Consider the following 17745-nt stretch of genomic DNA (forward strand, 5'->3'; position numbering starts at 1 on the left):
AAAGCTGACAGTATTTCAGTATATTAATGTATGTGCTTGTTTGATACGTGAAATTGTCATGGCTGCTAATGACCATGCATAGTAATTGTAAGTATAATTCATTTTGTTGGCTGGCCTTTTGATTGGTATTAAAGATTAGGGTTAGATAATTACTCTTGTCCTCAAGCCATCTGGACCTTTTGAATATTTCTGGTGGATTATACATTGACTAGTACTTTTTGTTACCAAAAATGTGAAGATGATTACTTGCAAGGTGCTGAGATGAATGGTACTGAAAAGTATTTTCACTGCTGAGTTGCAATAGATGCTTTAAATATATGTTATCAATTACTGGTAATTATTATATTCCACAGCTTTTAATAAATGGATATTAAGTATTTTTCAATATATTAATAAATCATTCATATATTATCAGCATGTAAAACTTAAAACTCCACTGAACTAAAAAGAAAAATATGGATTTAGTGGAATAAGATTACTTTATTAAAGTGCTTGATAATTACCTTACTGGGAAGCTGAATGACTTGGGTTTGTCTTTTTAAAACTTAATATAAGCCGTTCACATACTGCAAACAGACATGACAAATTCCTTGATAAGTACAGGCAAGAGATATTTTAACAGTTTCTAACAAAACTCATTTCTGCAGGGTCTAACAATTCTTTAGATCTCTGCTGAATTTATGGAAGAATTTTATTTGACATTCAAAATGGTTTTATATCATATCAGTGCTAACAATTAATGTAGTTGTTCAAATCATGTGGCAATTTGCGTTCATGTGTTTGGGGAACAGAAAACCTCCCAAATGCACATAATTCCTCAAAAGGTGAACTGTTTAGCACTGGTAAAGACTGGTGAGGAAAAGAACCTCTCTGTAGGTCACTAGCATTTGTTGAAGTTAGTGAATTGATATCATAAAAACAAAATATCCATGTATATAAGGACCCAGAAAGAAGCACATAGTGTCTGTCTGTGATAGTGAATTAAGACATGTGATTGACTTTTTAGAGTAATCCAATGTTGAATACAAGATGACAAGTGGGAATCCCTTACTACACAGTGTATGTGACAACCTTAACTCTCCAGTTTTAATAATTTTAACTTTCAGAATGTCAGGAAAAGCTCCAATTGTTTCCTGTGTCAAAACATGCTTCTGATCCATAGAGGTCAAAGGCATCAGCCTGAAATCTCACCAGACAGCTATGTCTTAAATCTAAGTAATAGTTTTATTAATTCATCAGAAGGAAATCCTCAGCACAAGTTCAATGAATCCCTTGGATCTGTGTGTATTCCTTCAAACAGCTTTGGCCAAAACTCAGGATTACAGGGGAGCACTCACTGAATCTGCCATCCTACCTCAAGATGAAGTTGATCAGAGATATGCAGGAAGTGGCTGTATACCCTATAAATGGAGAAGAAAAGGAGTTCCAGCTCACAAAACTTGGATCTTGTATCCTGGATCAAAGTATGTGTTGCTTGCTTTCCAAGGAATAGTATGGAGCACAGAAGACCTCCTTTCCTGTTTTTTTTTTCTCTTTTAGTTGGTTCAATATACTTCATCACACAGTCAGCCAAACTAATTTGATCTCCACTGAACTAAGAATTAGTAGCTGCTGTATGAGGTAGCTGTTGTAATACTGTTGAGGCATGATCCAGGGGATAACTATAGGCTACTGCAGCTAGGGGAGGGTTTGTACTTAACAGGCATGTGAGAAAAACTTTCAATACTCTAAAGAAAATCCTTAGCTAACGACTTTAAGCCATCCTAAAGTGAGCCTACAGAGACCCTGCAGCTCTAGAGCTGTGGGGATGGGCAGGGATCCCTCTGCAGGCCTGTGCATGCCTCATCCATCTTCTGAGACGCTGCTTATCTGGATCCACATCTAACCCTGCAGCTGCTCCATGTTCTGCCAGTTGGTGACTACCATGTCAGTCAAAGGGCAACTCCACCCTGTGACTGAGAAGGTGCTTGGAGTGTGTGCCTCAGCAGCTGCAGCCTGTGACCTGGCAGCATCCAGGTGTGGTATCTGTGAGGTTGCAGTCATATCTGGTGTAAGGGCACCAGCTGCAGGGCACCAGTGCTTGTCTGCTGCTTCATTCCTGTGAAAACACACAGCTGATGCTGCATTCCCTGGGAAGAGGACACAGAGCACAGAGCCTGTCATTACTGTGTGTAAAGACACTTGAGAATTTAAGCTGCAGAGCCTCACATCCCTGGAAGTGTGAAACATTTGGGGAAAAGCTGATGTTGACTGTGCTCTTCACAAGGGAAAATACAGGTATCTTGGGGACAATTTTAGGCAAATGAGGAGAGGACAAAATGATAAAGTTTTCTGTCATAGGTAGAAAACTGGCTTCGCTTCGCAGAAATAACATATTCCCCAAAAAAAGCCAGGGAGGAGAATGATGTCTTCTTTAAGTTAGTCAGACAGACAGTCATTTTGTGTGTAGTCTGACCAGTTCTTCCTGTCAAATGGTATTCCCTTCCTCCCAATTAATTGAAAGGCTGAAATAACCCTCTTTAACTCTTTTCAACTTGAATAACAAGTATTTAGACTATTTTACTAGGATGGGTTGTTTATTTACATGTAGGTATAATGACTCTCGAATGTAGTCATAAATAATGTGCATATTTTCTGGTGTACTGAAAAAAAGGGGTTCTTATTTAAGTGATGGTAGTACTAAGGACTACAAAAATGGGTAACCTGATGTCTTTTGCCCTGACTAAAAAATATTCACTATCACTGTGCAGCTGTAGAGCCTAATAGTGATGGGACAGTAATAGTAGTTATGGGGAGAGTGACAGTAAGGAGAAGGAAAGATGATATTCCTGGTCAGGAAGTGTCCCTTATTCTGAGACCACTTTCTGATATCAGGGACTGGGTTGGCTTAGGGACTTTGAACTCCAGCAATACAGGACAGAAGACAAAGTGGATGAGTTGATGGATGTCTGGGCACTTAAGCTGACAACCTGCTGTTTTGTAAAAGCCGAAGCTTCCTCAAGGTGTGACTCAATGCAGCTGCTGAACTAGAATTATCAAATAGTCTGAAAATCACTAACCAAAGAATGATACCCCAGGAAGAAGTGCAACCAGGAGACCAGAAGAGTGGAGTATACTAACAGTGCCAGCAAACCACAAAAGACCTCAAAGCAGTGCAAACACTGGAGCAGATGTCTTCAGTAGTGACAGGTACTATTCGGAAAAGGGTTTCCTCTAAGAATTTATCACTGTTATGCCTATTTATTTTGCCTCAGGTTAAGGTCATTTAGTAATTTAATTGCTTTTCTCATTCAGATACTGAGAAGCTGAATGATGGTGGTATTCACATTTACAGAAAGAGTGTAGAGCAGATTTGTTGTCGTGCTGTCACCATTTTGGTCATGCTTCACCAGTGATCTCAGCCTTTCAAGGGCCCGCAAGGTTTGGTGCTGGGACAGTGAGGTTGATGAGTTCAAAAGGCATTAGCAGGCACCACATGTTCTGAATGGTCATGTTGCTGGGAACAGATTTATTTTATGCAGTGATGGTGAAACTCCTGGAGTCTAAAAGATCTCTGAAGAATCCACAGGGAGAAGATATTACTTCTAAACCTCATCTAGCCTGAGAACCCTGCTTCAGAATTTTTGTCTCAGTTACTACAGAGAAATTCAGTATGATGGATACCTGGGAGTGAAACATATCCCCTGTCTTCAGTCTGCTGATCAACAGCTGGGTTAGCAAAGTTTAAGCATGCAATAACTCCCATAGAAGTTCTATACTTGGATGAATTTCCACTGAGTCTGTTCAGATGGAAGCTGACAGCTTTTCTTCTGGTTGATGGGCAAAGAATCAGTTAATCATATTCTGAGAATGACTTTGTCACATTAACTGTGTCAACTGCTGTCATAGCATGACAGCTATGCTGTATTAACAAAAATGAAAATTAAAATGGTATAATTCCACATAATATTTTTCTAGATAGAGAAATGTGGTGCAGTTGAAACTTCAGCCCTTTTCATCTAGTTATTTGCAGAGATGAAAATGTAGAGAAATGTGAAGGTCCCACTGTAAAACCCATTTATACTGCAGGTCATGATTGAAAAACACTGGTTTATATGTACTAAGAGAGGCTTATGTGGCTTATCTGCTTCAACTGCTCTTGTGAGAGAAAATTGCCTATCATTTGTGCTGTTGCTGCCATTTTCTCCTGCTCAAGAAAAAAGCATTGCCTGAAGAAGGGCTTTAGAGTATTTTGCAGGGCATTAAGTCTAAAAGTTAAGTTGCAGATTCTCATAGGACTGTAGGAGTGGTATTCCTAATCTGGTATCCTGTAGTTTTATATGGATCGGAACTGTGATGAGCTCAGACCAGACTAACACACACAGATCTCACTGCAATTGGAGTGCAAGTCAGTGCACACATTTAACAGTGCAAATGTTTAAAAAGTAGGAAAATACAGGGTCTCTTGTAAGCAGCTACATGGGCTGGGGAAGACTGTTGAGAAACAGAGTATGTTGAGAGGCAAGAGGCAAAGGTCATGTATTTCCTAGCAGACGTGGATTAGCACTCATGATCTGTGCATAAGGAAATGCCATCTTTCTCCTTGAGGAAGCAGTACAGCACAGCACAGAGCTTTTAACTAATCTTTTAGCAGAACGATATGCTTTTGTGACAACTATTTAACCTTGAGAGATTTTGTTCCATGGTTTCAGCAAGGATTAGAGTAAATGATCAATTTAGGTAAAGTCACAATCTAATTAAACAAATTCAGTCCAAATCCCTGCTGGGCCAGTAAAGATTTGTCTGTCAAATACCTCTAAGCATTTTCATTTTCTATAGCAACAGTTAATTGGATATGCAACTGTCAGTTTAAATGCTTTAAATGAGGCTGATGGGATTAGTAATTGAATGCTGGGATTAATGATTTACAGCTGGTTTTGCTGCCCTGTTCCTTGCTTACAGCTCTGCTCATGATCACTCCCTATCCTTCTCAGATGGACGGAACAGTGTACTAGTGTAACTGCAATATAGTTGTGATAGAATGAAATACAGGTAGGATACAGGTTTGATAAAGCCAGTGTCTTCCTGTTGACACAGAGAACAATTTTTAATATTGCATGGAGCAAAGAATTATGATCAAAATGCTAAAAGCAAGAAGTCTAAGCGCAGCTGCCTAATTTCCACAGCTAGCAGTTGGAACTGAAGGTCTCAGTCACTCTCCAATTAAAGTAGTCTTTTATGGTTTGAGTCAGAAAGCAAGCCTCAGTGTGGTGAAATTAAATCCAAGACTGTGAGTGGAGGCTGACAAAGGGATTTCTGCAAGAGGTAGTAGGATTTCAAAGGGGGTGGAAGAGATGAAGTCTGTGCACTGCCAAAGTGTCTGCTGTTGGAGAAAGACCTGACTGCAAAGTGCAGTCATGTAGAGGAGTCTCATTGGGAATGCTTGAATCTCTCATCTTGTTGGGAACTGAAGAGAAGGACGGAAGCATTATGACTCTGATAGGGAAGTGGTTACACTGTTCTCTGTGTGATTTTTAAGATCCCTCTTTGCTGCTTTAAAAGACCAGAAATACAGCGTGTTCCTTGGGGTGTCACAGCTTTCAGGACCAGCTAACCTGTTCCAGGAATTTCTTCATTCTCACAGCAACCCAGAGTCAGAAAACTTTACCATTTGTTTGCCTTTTAAACTGAAAATTCTAGCATGGTCTTGTTGGTATAAAAAGGAATTTTGTTTTTTGTGTCCAGCTGATCACTGTAGTTCTTGAGGAAGAAAGCTATAAGGAAAAATTTCTGAGACACTGTGATGTATCCATAAATTACAGAGCACTGTGATGTATGCATAAATTACAGAGCCAAATGAATTTGTCATTTTGCCTTACATGTAGGACTCCAAAACCATTCTTAATGTCAGAGAGACCTTTATACACCATAAACTGAAAATTTAGGTTCTTCTTAATTAAGTTCCCTTCAGAATTAAAATGAGTCAGTGCATATTTAGAGTCTCTGTTGAACACAGTAAAATAATACTTTTTTCAGTATATTAAATTAGAACATGTTTCTGTTCTAAAGATTCTATCTTGGGAAACATTATCTGAAACAGCTAACAACATTAGATGTTATAATTACTTGTATTTATGATATAGTTATAAACAATTATAAAGTAAATGATTATAACTATTTAGAAATAATTATAAAATAATGATTGTAATAATAACCTTGTAGTTATTTATATTTATTATATATCATACTATATTTTCATTTACCAGAAATAATCAAACAGGAAATTCAAAGTTATGCTGTGCATATTTCAGCTCATATTTCAGAATATGCCAAGTTCAGCTGAAATGTGGAAGTAGATTTATGGCCTTTGCTCATTATCCCAAGATTTAAGATTAGGTTTTCAGGCACAGCTTCAGCTGCAAGCAGTTTGGTATTCAGAAATCACTGTATTCATCAGCTTCTGTCTTTCTCCTGTATATGAACTCCATTTAGTTCAGGAAATACTTTTTTTGTTGTTGTTCCTTCCTGTAATTAGTTCCTATTTAAAAGCCCAACTCATCCTTGTCTAACCTCAATTAGACTATCTTTTTCCCCCTTTTGTTCCTTATGCAGAGGCATGAATCTCTTTGACTGGTCTGGACCCTTCCAGCAAACATTGTTCATATGAATTTTTTTTTTGTTATATATACCTAGTATTCAGACCAATGATTCTATTCTGGAACAATGATGAAAGCCAGAAAAAGAAAATATATAATCCTGTTTTTGGTCTCAGAATGACATTTCTTTCTTCAAAATACTCTTGCAATTAATTTTCTTTCTAGACATCAGGCTTTCCTCCTTTCTGCTTTTATTTATATAATGGAATGCAACTATTTCAATAATCTTCAGATGAAGTGATAGTTCTAGGAATGTATTGTAAGAGGAAAATTAATGGAGCCTTTCAGAACTTGAAATGAGAGGGAGATGCCTTTTTTCATCTCCCAGCTCAGTAGGTCCTATCTTCAACTTTATTTTGATTTGTGATTCAGGAAACCTTGATTGATTCACGGGCACATTTTGAGCTGATTTAACTTGAAATGTTAATTACTGGAAGTGTTAGAATACTTTAGAGTTAAAAAGGGCCTGAATGATGGTATAACTGAAAGTCATAAAATAAGAAATTCTATATGAACAGAAGAAATTAGATCTTATTCTAATTTCACATCTTTTAAATTGTAATTATTGAAGCAAGAAAAAGTGTGACTGGAGATATTTTCAGTTATAATGGAAGGAATGGGGACTATTCAGTTTTACTATTTCAGTCTGAGAATCAAAGTCACATCTGCCTTCCAGGTACATTGCCTCCTACCTGCTCAGCCTTGGAAGAGACTTTGCTTTGGATGGCCTTACTCCAGTTTTGGGTTGCATGCATATATCCCAGTTAGATGTTTGTACCAAGTGCTTTAGTTTTTCTATATAAATTCACAGAATCAATTAGGTTGGACAAGATCTCTGAGATCATTGGAGTCCAACCTGTGACCCAACACCACCATGTCAGCTAGAGCATGGCACAGAGTGCCACATCCAGTCTTTCCTTAAACACCTCTGGGGAGGGTGACTCCCCACCTTCCTGGGCAGCCAATTCTAATATCTAAATGCTATTTCTGTAAAGAAATTCTTCCTAACATCCAACCTAAATCTCCCCTGGTGTACCTTAAGACCATGTTCTTGTGTCCTGTTGCTGGCTGCTTTGGAGAAGAAGCTGAACCCTATAACTCTCATTTTTGGGAGTTATAGATAGCAATAAAGTTTCCACTGAGACGCCTTTTCTCCAGGCTAAACACCCCCAGCTCCCTCAGATGCTCATCAGACTTGTACTCTGGACCCTTCACGAGCTTTGTTGCACTTCTCTGGATACACCCCAGCACCTCCAAGTCCTTCCTGACCTGAGAGGCTTACAGGACTCAAGGAGTAGCCTGACCATTGCCAAGTACAGAGGGACAATCACTACCCTGGTCCTGCTGGCCACACTGTTGCTGATACAGACCAGGATGCCATTGACCTTCTTGGCCTCGTGGGCACACTGCTGGTTCATGTTCAGAAGCTGACAAACAGAGTTTCCAGGTCCTTTTCCACCAGGTCCCTGTCCAGCCACTCTGTCCCCAGCCTGTGGCACTGCAGGGTGTTGTGGCCAAAGCGCGGGACCCAGCACTTGGAATTGTTAAACCTCATATTGTTGGATTTTGCCCATCTATCCAGCCTGTCCAGGTCCCTCTGCAGAGGCCCTCCCACCCTCCAGCAGATTGACACTTGCACCCGACTCATTGTTGTCCATGAATTTGCTGATTCAATCCCCTCATCCAGATCATCAGTGAAGATATTAAACAGGACTGGCCCCAGCACTGATCCCTGGGGGACACCACGAATGACCAGATGCCAACTGGATGCAGCACCACCACTCCCTGGGCCTGGCCAACCAGACAGTTCTTATCCAGTAAAGAGTGCACCTGTCCAAGATGTGGGCTGCCAGCTTTTGCAGGAGCTTTTGCATAGAAGATGATGCCAAAATGATTGTTCCTTTTATACTTATTGTTCATATATATTCATAGTTCTGTAGACTGTTATTATATAGTTATACAGTTACTTCAGTACTTTTCCTATTAGACAAAAAAAATCCTGAGGGCCTGTTCTATTCTCACTTCTTATGGGAATGAAGATCAGGAAACCTTCCCAAGACACTTTCCCATTAACAACTACCAAGGAAGGTGGCTTTAAAAGGGGTTGAACCAATAGGGGGAATTCCTAACCTGTGTTTCTAATGGAGGACTCTTGTCAATTATGCTAATTTGCTAAACTTATAAAACTCTACATGCCCTGTATCACGTGTGCATCTTTGGCGCATTTTTGGTGTGCATTTCAGTGTGTTGTGCACCTGGAGGGATCTTCATTAAAATCATAACCACATTTTATTACCTAACCTTGTTTGGCTCTTGATTTTAGGGCTCAAAAGGTGACAAAGATTGTGGCAAAGGTGTCATATTGATATAAATTTAAAAGTTTAGTTGATCAAACCACTTCATTTTTCAATATACATACTAGATCTCTTGATGTCTGGGAGTTTTATTCCTTTTTAAATTACCAAGTTTTTGTTAACTGTGAAGGATGGGTAAAAACAGCTGGTCAGCTGTTTGCATCAACAGGTACATCAATGCTTGTTTTAGTTTGAAGGCCAGCAAGGGTCCTTTGGCTAAATTACAGGTGAGTAACTTTTTAGGGAAAAGAAGTGACTAAATGTTGAAGTGAAATATTAAGGACATCATTTATTTCTTCCTGGAGTGTATATTTAAATCAAACCTTTTGCTGATGGCTGCATCCCATGTGTGGGCTTGTGCTCCAGAGCAGCCCTTGTGCACACAGCCCAAGGTTCTTGTGGATGAAACCACTCAGATGATGCATTGTTCTCCAGCCACTATGGGCAGGTGCGAAGGAGGAAAGAATGGGAATACTTTTCCTGTGGCTGGTGGCATCTTGAAGAACTCTATGGTAAGGTGATAGGGAACACAACTGAATCCTGAAGAGACTGTGGAGCTTCTCCCGGCACCTGTATTTTCTGGATTTAAAAATTTTGTATTAGCAGTTCTGTACAGCAGGAAGAGGAAAATAGGTGCCCTGATTTTTATTGAAGGAAAATGAATGCCTTACACTTCAGTCAGCTTTCAGCAGGATTTTGACCGCTTCAGACCACCTATACCATCCTGTAAGGGCCAAGCCTAAAATCATCATAACTAATTGTATGTGATGAGGCCTTCAAGTGCATTTTGAAACATATCTTAATTTTTACAAGCAATGAGCACCTAGACAATCCCATTGCCTTGAAATTAAAGAAAAGTCAGACTATTAATTTTCCCTTTTTGTAAATAGCTAGTACTGTGCAAAACTGAGATACAGATATTGAAAGCAGTCATGGAAGGTTTTAGGCAGTGCCATGGTCAAGGCGATTTTCATCATGTTAGTTTAGGTGGGAAGTGACCAGTAACTAATAGTAGTAGGTGAGGGAAAACTGCTCACAGACTAGGAATAGAGAGGGACAGTCAGAATTATGGAAGGAGTTGTACCCTGGGATGGGATCTGGCCTTTGATGTAAGTGCTACCTGTGTAAATTGCAAAGGAACTACAGTGCTAGTGTTGGCTTTTCTGTTTGTTCTCAGATATACTGCCTTTGTTTGAAACCGAGAAGTCTGACCAGCACTTTCCTATATTTCAGTTGTGCCAAAGTGATTTATAGCAGCTGAGGAATCAAACACAAAACTATTCCATGGAAAAATATTTGTCAGATGCCCTGCAAAATCAAGTATTTCTGCGCAATTTTAAGTTATGTTTATTTTGCACAAACTATCATACCACTTTTTAAATTAGTGTTTATTATTTTAAAGGCCAAGTATACAATCCTATAGTGAATGTATATCAAAGATGTAAGTAATCAAAAATATAACTGTGTTGTACACTGGAGAAATTATTTTAGTGCCTAAAGTCAAATACACTTGTGATTTTTTCTTTTTTTAATGTCAGTTGTTTAACACTGTGAATTATAAATTTAGGCTTTAAATATTTATTCTGTTAACTGATTAAAATTATTTGTTATTTTAGTGTTCTAAGAAACAGAAAACTAAAGACAAAAGTATATTTAAACTGTTGTGTGTGCACTACAAATTCTGTAATTATGGAAAAAAATGTTGGCATTGCTCTGATGGCTTAAATAAAAATTGGGATGATATTTGCTTAAATGACAAAGAAAAAATAACACTTCAGAATTTTTGCAGTTAGGATGAAGAATTTATTGTATGTACAGTTAAGCAACTCTACTGTAGATGTAGTTCCTCTTTAAAGAAAACGAATACAGTAATCAAAATAGTTCTAGCATGGAAATTACAATACAGACTGAAACTTGACTAAACCAGAAAGTTGTTACTTGACTTGAAAGAACACAGAACCTGAAACAACAAATCGCAGTTTGCATCATTAACCAAGGACAGTAAAAAACTGTACAGTACAAGCAACACGTTACAATAAGTTATGACAAATAAGGCAGTCTTTCTCATTTAGGACAAAAGGGATAAAGGGAAAGGTATTAAAATCTCATAAAACCACCATATCTCTTTTCCATCTCTGGGACTTCTTTGGAATAAGTTTCCCCATCTTCTTCTGAAGGGAGAATCGAGTCGGCAAAGCGCTTAAGGAACCCACCATATCGTTTCTGGTAATCCAGCCACCACTCTGGCCTGCCCACTCTTCTCATGAAGCCACCGTATCTCTTTTGCAGCTCCTTGGCCTCGTCTTCCAATTCAGGGCTGCGCTTTGTGCTTCTCATGAAGCCTCCGTATCTTTTGCTGACATCGCCGTCATTTTCATTTACCTCTCGATAGTGCGCCGCTTCGGGGTTATCCCCTGTTCCCAGAAGCTCCTTCAGCAGGTCAGAGGAGTTGGCAAGGGCATCGTCATCCGAGTCTTTCTTCATGAACCCTCCATACCTCTTAGCCAGGATTTCTCCTCCATTAGCTTCATCCTCTGGCTCTGCCCGATAGAGCTCATCCATTTTCTTCATGAAACCCCCGTATCTTTTCATGAAGCCTCCGTACTTCTTCGCAAGCAAATGGTTCTCGTCCAGCTCTTTCTTGTCTCCTGGAGCAATGTTGCCATCCTCAGAAAGATCCAGCTTTGCCAGTTGCAAGAGCTCCTTGCAGGTCTCCCAGGCTTTGGCAGAAGGCAGTTTTCCTTCGCATTCTAGTGTACATGCCTGAAAAATGGATGTGGTTTGCTGAGAATTATTTGATAGCAACTATCACCTCGCTACGACCTTATCTTAGATTTACTTGTTTATAAAAGAGCATGAGTGAGCCTCTCTTTGTGAGTGGCTTGGAAGAAATGCTCTTTGAGAACAGGTATTTTGGTACCTGTCCCTTTTGAAGTTCTTCATATCCCTCTCTGAAGGACAAAGTAGTCTCCACTACAAGAGACAGACTACCAGGTAATAGGAATTGTGGGTCCTCTAGGCCAAGGTTGCCACTAGGCTTCTGTTTCAAAGGAACCCAGAAGTACAGTTCCTGTATCTCCCTTACACTGGTGTGAGTTACGATTTATTTTTTAAAATTTACTACTGGGAAGCTAAAAACCAATTGTGGTTTGCTTCATAATGGAAGTGTAGAAACATATTCAATCTTCATAATTAAAAGTATCATTCAGAAACTTTAGAAAAGCTGCACAGCATGGTCATTGCAAAGAAGCCAGCTGTGCTGCACTGTTCAGTATCTTCAATACACTGCATAGCTTTAAAGGCTGTGTGCTGCCATTTGTTTCTTATTGTGGAACAGATCATTCCAAGAAAAAAAATCCTAAGCTGTAGGATTGTTGTATGATTGTTTCGGACTGTATTGAAAAATTGTCAGGCTACAACATGAAAAAAGCTTTCAGTACCTTATGCATATCTCATAACCTGTCTTGTGATGATAATAACATGGATATTAGCTACTATTATCTCTCTTGTGTCAGGGGAAATTTACTTCTTGTGCAGCCATACCCTTCAGTTGTAAAGTAAGGCGATTCCAGTGTTTTGTCTTCTTGCCTGTGCTTTTCATTCCACAACAGGTAAAGAAAAATCATCAATATTTTCAATAAGAGAAACACTCATTCCGACTATAGATTATGTGTTCTAAGGATCCTAACATGCTTTAAAATATGAAATTAAACTCCAGCACAGCTCTGTCTGATAGCTTATTGTCCACTGCACAGTCTGTCTCTTCAGCCTCACTTTAAGAAATTTAAATATGACTTTTTTGGTTTGATCACAAGAAAATTAAAGGGATTTATATATTTTGTAATACAATAATTTAACTGCCACTACATGCTTATTACTATATATTATAGTCATGTTTTAAAGAAAGTAAGATTTCAGCTTCAGTCTGACTTTGGAATTGCTCTAAATCAAAGGAAGAGTAGGTCTCTCCCTTTCTCAGTTAGTTTTAATAACCTCCTACTGTCAGATGAACATACTTCATAAGTGTGAGTGACCAGGTACAGTGTGAAATGTCTGAGATCTAACAAATACAATGTAATAAATTCAGTTATTATGTTACTAGATAGTAATACTTAGAAACAATAGTTTCCAAGAATTGTTCATACATGTTTGACAAATACAAGGTATGCTACATTGCTTCTTTACCTGTTTAGTTAATAAACGTTCTTGCAGAACAGAACTTTGATTCTTTTTTTAATGACTACTGAAGGTGTGCAAGAGAGACTGTCAAAATAGACATGCAGAATATATACTCTGAAAAGCTCTCCCTCCATAAGGGCAAACTACCACTTTTTTTTTTACCCTAGTTGACATTAAAACTAAAGTTTGGTTGAAAGCTAATGTAAGCAGAGAGAGAAAAAAAAGGAAAAAAGAAAAAAGTAGAGGGAACTGTTTGGCCAGCTGTCCAAATAATATTGCCCTTTTGAGCCTGCTATGGTTAAGAGCTTTTGAGCTTTTGGAGTAAGTAGAAGTACTCAGTGGTTCCTAATTCTGTGCAAGGCTAGAGAGCCGAGTCCTTCATTCTGCATGATCCCAAGTAGCCAGTGACATGAGAGGAACAAATTTTTAAGATCATTTAGATGAGCCGAGAGCCTGATGCCTCAATGTGTGTGTGTGTTTGAGGTCAGGAATGACCGATGCCACTGGCAAAGTACTTGGCAGCCAGAGTTCCCACCTTCTTCAGGAAGGGATGAGGGACCCCAGACTTTCACTGGCCCCCGATCTTTAAATTTCAAGTTGAATTGCCTCTATGACTATTCTTTAAAATTACTTCAACATCATAGAAATTACAGATAACCCCCACCCCCCAGTCCCCCTCATTCTGGTCTTAGCACGATTTGTCTAAGAAGCCAGCATCTTCCACAGGCATACTCCTAACGCTCTGCAGCACCGTGCGGAGAGGAGAAACAGCGAAGGTACTGCTACTCAAATAGGCTTTAAACACACTTTTTTTTTTTTTTTTAAGTGAGATTTCAGGCAGATGTTTTCAGCTCGGCAGCCGTCCTGCCCGGAGAGAGCTCATCTTACCATGTAGTCATTGGACAAAGGTCGGGACCGGGTCGGGACCCTCCCTCCCGTTCTGCTCGGTTTCCCCCCGTCCTGTCGGTGCTGGAATGCCCCGGAGGGGCAGCGACCCCTCCTTCCCTTGCAGAGATGCCCTCTCCGGTCGGATTTCCCTTCCTCCTTACGTTTTCATGCGGCCTTTTCCTGTCTCTCCGCGGGGCTGCTCGGCGGTGTCGCTTGTCCCGTCCCCGAAGGCCGTCGCTCGCCGTCGGGCAGCGGCAGGGACGGGCGGGCTGGGGGGCTCCTCGGGGCGCTCTGGGTTTGTATCAGCGCTCTCCGCTCGCTCCTCGCCCTCTGCCCAGCGCCCCTAAACCCTCTTCTCCCTCTCTCCCCTCTTCAGAAAAAGGGTCTTCCAAGCGACCCCAGCCACTTCCCCCACTATTTATTTTTCTTATTTCGCTGTTTTTCCCCCTCTCCCCCTTTCCCCCCTCCAAAGTTAGCGGGGAAGCGGTCCGGCCGCGGGGATTTGGGGCTCTGGGGCGCTCCTGGCCCCGGTGCCGCTTACCAGGGGGTGGATGCCGGCGCGGGGTCCCAGGTGGTAGGCGCAGGCGGCGCAGTCGCGGCCGCAGTCGGCCCGGGCCCTCGGGAGCAGGCAGGTGCTCAGGGCCAGCAGCGAGCAGCCGAGTCTCAGGAGCAACGCCATGGGGCTGCGAGAAGGACAGGTCAGCCGGCAGCCGCCTCCTCCCGCTCCCACCCCCGGCACGGCCGCCCCCCAGCCTCGGACAAGGAAAAGGCGGCGTGAAAGGGTTCAAACCAACTCCGCTAAACTCACGCTTATTAGAGCCGGGGGGATGGCGCTTGCGAGGTAAGCGGGAGCTTTAACCAAGCGGGCGCTTGGCAGCTGCAAGGCAACTGACCTGCGTTCGGATCGGGAGCGGACTCGGAGGATGAAGCGCCCAGAGGATCCCGTTTGGTGACAGTGTTCGTCCCCAAACACTTTATCCCTCCCTGCCTGCAAAAGCCGGCACCACAGCGGGAGGAGAAGGGACGCACCGCGGAGCGGCACGGACGGGATCCCGGCCCCTCACCGGGATGGGTTTCCCACCGGGACGCCCCGAGCAGCCTCCCCGACACCGGCACCAGCCCCGGCCCTCCCCCGGCCCCGGCCGCGGGCAGAGCAGCTCCTCACTCACACACGCTGCCCTCGGGGCTCCCGGGAGTTGCCGAGAAAGGAGCTGCGCCTTGCTGAAGCCTCGGCGTCGGAGCCACTAATATTTATAGCGAGACCGAGCAGCCTGCGAAGAAGCCCCGGGGGAGGCAGGCAGAGCCGAGCCGGGCCGGGCCTGCTGGCAGCTCCAGCGAGGGCGGCTCGGGGGGCGCCGAGCCGAGCCCGCTGCCGGGGCCGGGCGCGCCGCTGCGGAGCGTGTGCGGGCGGCGGCGGCGGCACTTTATAATTGGGGACCGCGGGGAGAAGGCGGCCTCCCCCAATCGCCGTCGGGCTCCCGCTGACGCGGCCACTACGACATCCCCCCCGGCACCACCGCCCCGCCATCCGTGACTCCAGCGGGGCTTGGGATGAGGGGGTGTGTGTGCCCTGCCACCGCGGAGGGGGGAGCGCGGAACCGGCCCCGCCAAAGTTAGCGGGGGAAGTTTTCGCCGGGGGCGGGCGGGGAATGAGACAGCCCGTGAGTCATGCGGGGGCGGGCGTGAGGGACCGCGAAAGGCGCCCCGAGGCTGCGGCAGCCCCTCGGAGGTAACCCCACTCCCCGGGGCAGCGGAGGCAGGCTCCCGAAAGAGCCTCGCACAACGCGGAGAGTGGGACTGCGTTTGGGAATTTTTAGTATGGGGTTGTTTTCTGTTGGGTTTTTTGTTTGGTTGTTTTTTGGGATTTTTTGTTTGTTTATTTTTAATTCTTTTTTTCCTTCTCTGTTTCCTCCCTCTCTGCTACTCCGCCAAACCCCCAAGCTGCTGGTGCTGAGAGTTCTTGCTGCACGTCTTCTGCCTCTCTCCCTGAGCCTCAGGTGTAAAACAGTTTGCAGAATTTATTAGACCAAGGAAGAGGACAAGGGTTGTAATTTGAAACTATTGGAATTCACTAGTGTGGGTAGTTTTGCATTGCTGTCACAATTTTAGTGCTCAGGAAAACACAAATAGGAATGAACCAGAGAGAAGCAAACCTCCAAGCCCTTCTACAAGGTTCTCAAGCACAGCAGCTAGGGCTGCTCACTGTTGTGCTCTGACTGACATCTTGGGGAACAGGCATAAAGCAATGACACTGATCCCTGACATCTCTTGTTTGTAGAGGGCTCTGCACCAGCCATGCTCAGCTGCATTTCTTTGACTATCAGATGCTATCTTCTACTTCCAGCCCCAAATTATTTCTAGTTGGTCTATATTAACTTGATTTTCTTCCAGCATGGTTCTTCAGTTAAAAGAGCATTTCCCCTCATGCTAGTGTGTTTCTGGAGTGGGATTATTCTCTATAGTCCTCATTTTGCTGAAGTGAACAAGCTGTGCTCTTCATCAGTCTGTCCTAAGATGTCATGTGAATGTTCTGCTCTGCATTTGCTTTGGTTGGAGTTCATAATTTCTGTGCATGAGTGATGGGAACAGAACACAGTATGTCAGTTGAAATTTCATTAGGACAATAATGTGTAATTATGTTCCCTGGAGGAAGAAGACACCTCAATTTATACCTCCCCAGGTCTCATTTGCCTTTCCTGATGCTGCAGTACGTTGATGTCACACGCTCACTGAGATACAGCCAGATCTTTATCCTTTAGAAGTAAGAGGAAATCCAGTACTATTACTGTATGGAAACCGTGATTTTTTGCCACCTTGTCTTACATTGACTATCAGACTCAGGTTAAGGATGCTCAAATGAATGTGTGGATTTTCAGAAATACATCTGTTCAAGCCAAAGGCATTGTTCTTGCCTATAATCAGTGTACGTGAGAAGAGAATCAGGCTCTCTGTTTACGCAGTAGTATCAGCCAACTTTGTAAGTGAACCCTCAAGAGAAGAGGTAGACATTTTAAAAATCATCCCAGTGGGTATATTTGTGTTAGCATGTGAGGGATCTACATTTGGAACAATGAGCAAATTGCTATGCCACTGAATCAGCAGGATTGCTTTCAAGTTTGTTCCTGAGTTGGTTAGGGAAGCACTGACTAACTCCAGAAGTGACACATTTGATGTCTCCTTTGGTGTAAAGTTGCTCAGTACAAGCAGAGCTTTCTGTGATGGACATCAGCAGAGTAGTCCTTAGGGTCACTTACTGACTCTCAGCTCTGCCGTCATTTATTGGCTTGCACTCTGATAGTCAGCATGGTGTGACAGGACAGACAGCCCAGTAGTGCCATGACTGTGCCTGCAGCAGTGTACACACCGTGTCCCTGGGCTGAGAGGCTGCTGCTTTCATCATTCTGCACAAGAGCATCTGTGCTCAGCCAGCTCACTCAGCCCCTCAGCCTGCCACAGCCTTCACTACTCTGTTTGATGGCACTCATTGTGCTTAATCTGTTCATGATGAAAACCAGCCAGTGTTAGAATCTCACAGTGTGCAGAGGTGCAGATAATCCCTGTGGGTAAAATACAGATTACAACAAGAAAAGATAAAGGATGAAGTAAGAGTAAAGCATATAAAAGGACCAAATAAAAGGCTTCTTGTAAATTCTGTGTAGAAGTGAACTAGTGAAGAGGGTTATTTTACT

At 42.5% G+C, this 17745-nt stretch overlaps 1 protein-coding gene across 3 annotated transcripts; it reads right to left on the reverse strand.

Annotated features, from left to right (window-relative positions):
• Window positions 1-10769: 10769 nt before the first annotated feature.
• PENK (proenkephalin) lies at window positions 10770-15455 on the reverse strand. 3 transcript variants are annotated; one of them, XM_030971311.1, is made up of 3 exons: window positions 15226-15455; window positions 14598-14739; window positions 10770-11752 (listed from the first exon to the last, which is right to left on the reverse strand). In XM_030971311.1, the coding sequence occupies exons 2-3, from the start codon at window positions 14733-14735 to the stop codon at window positions 11087-11089; spliced, it is 804 nt and encodes a 267-aa protein (XP_030827171.1). In that variant the 5' UTR covers window positions 14736-14739; window positions 15226-15455; the 3' UTR covers window positions 10770-11086. The 3 variants fall into 3 exon arrangements, with proteins under 3 accessions (XP_030827171.1, XP_030827173.1, XP_030827172.1); XM_030971313.1 differs by having other exon boundaries at window positions 15222-15442; XM_030971312.1 differs by lacking the exon at window positions 15226-15455 and adding an exon at window positions 14950-15194.
• Window positions 15456-17745: the final 2290 nt, after the last annotated feature.

The sequence above is a fragment of the Camarhynchus parvulus genome, chromosome 2 (assembly GCF_901933205.1).
Source record: "Camarhynchus parvulus chromosome 2, STF_HiC, whole genome shotgun sequence".
Lineage (NCBI taxonomy): Eukaryota > Metazoa > Chordata > Aves > Passeriformes > Thraupidae > Camarhynchus > Camarhynchus parvulus.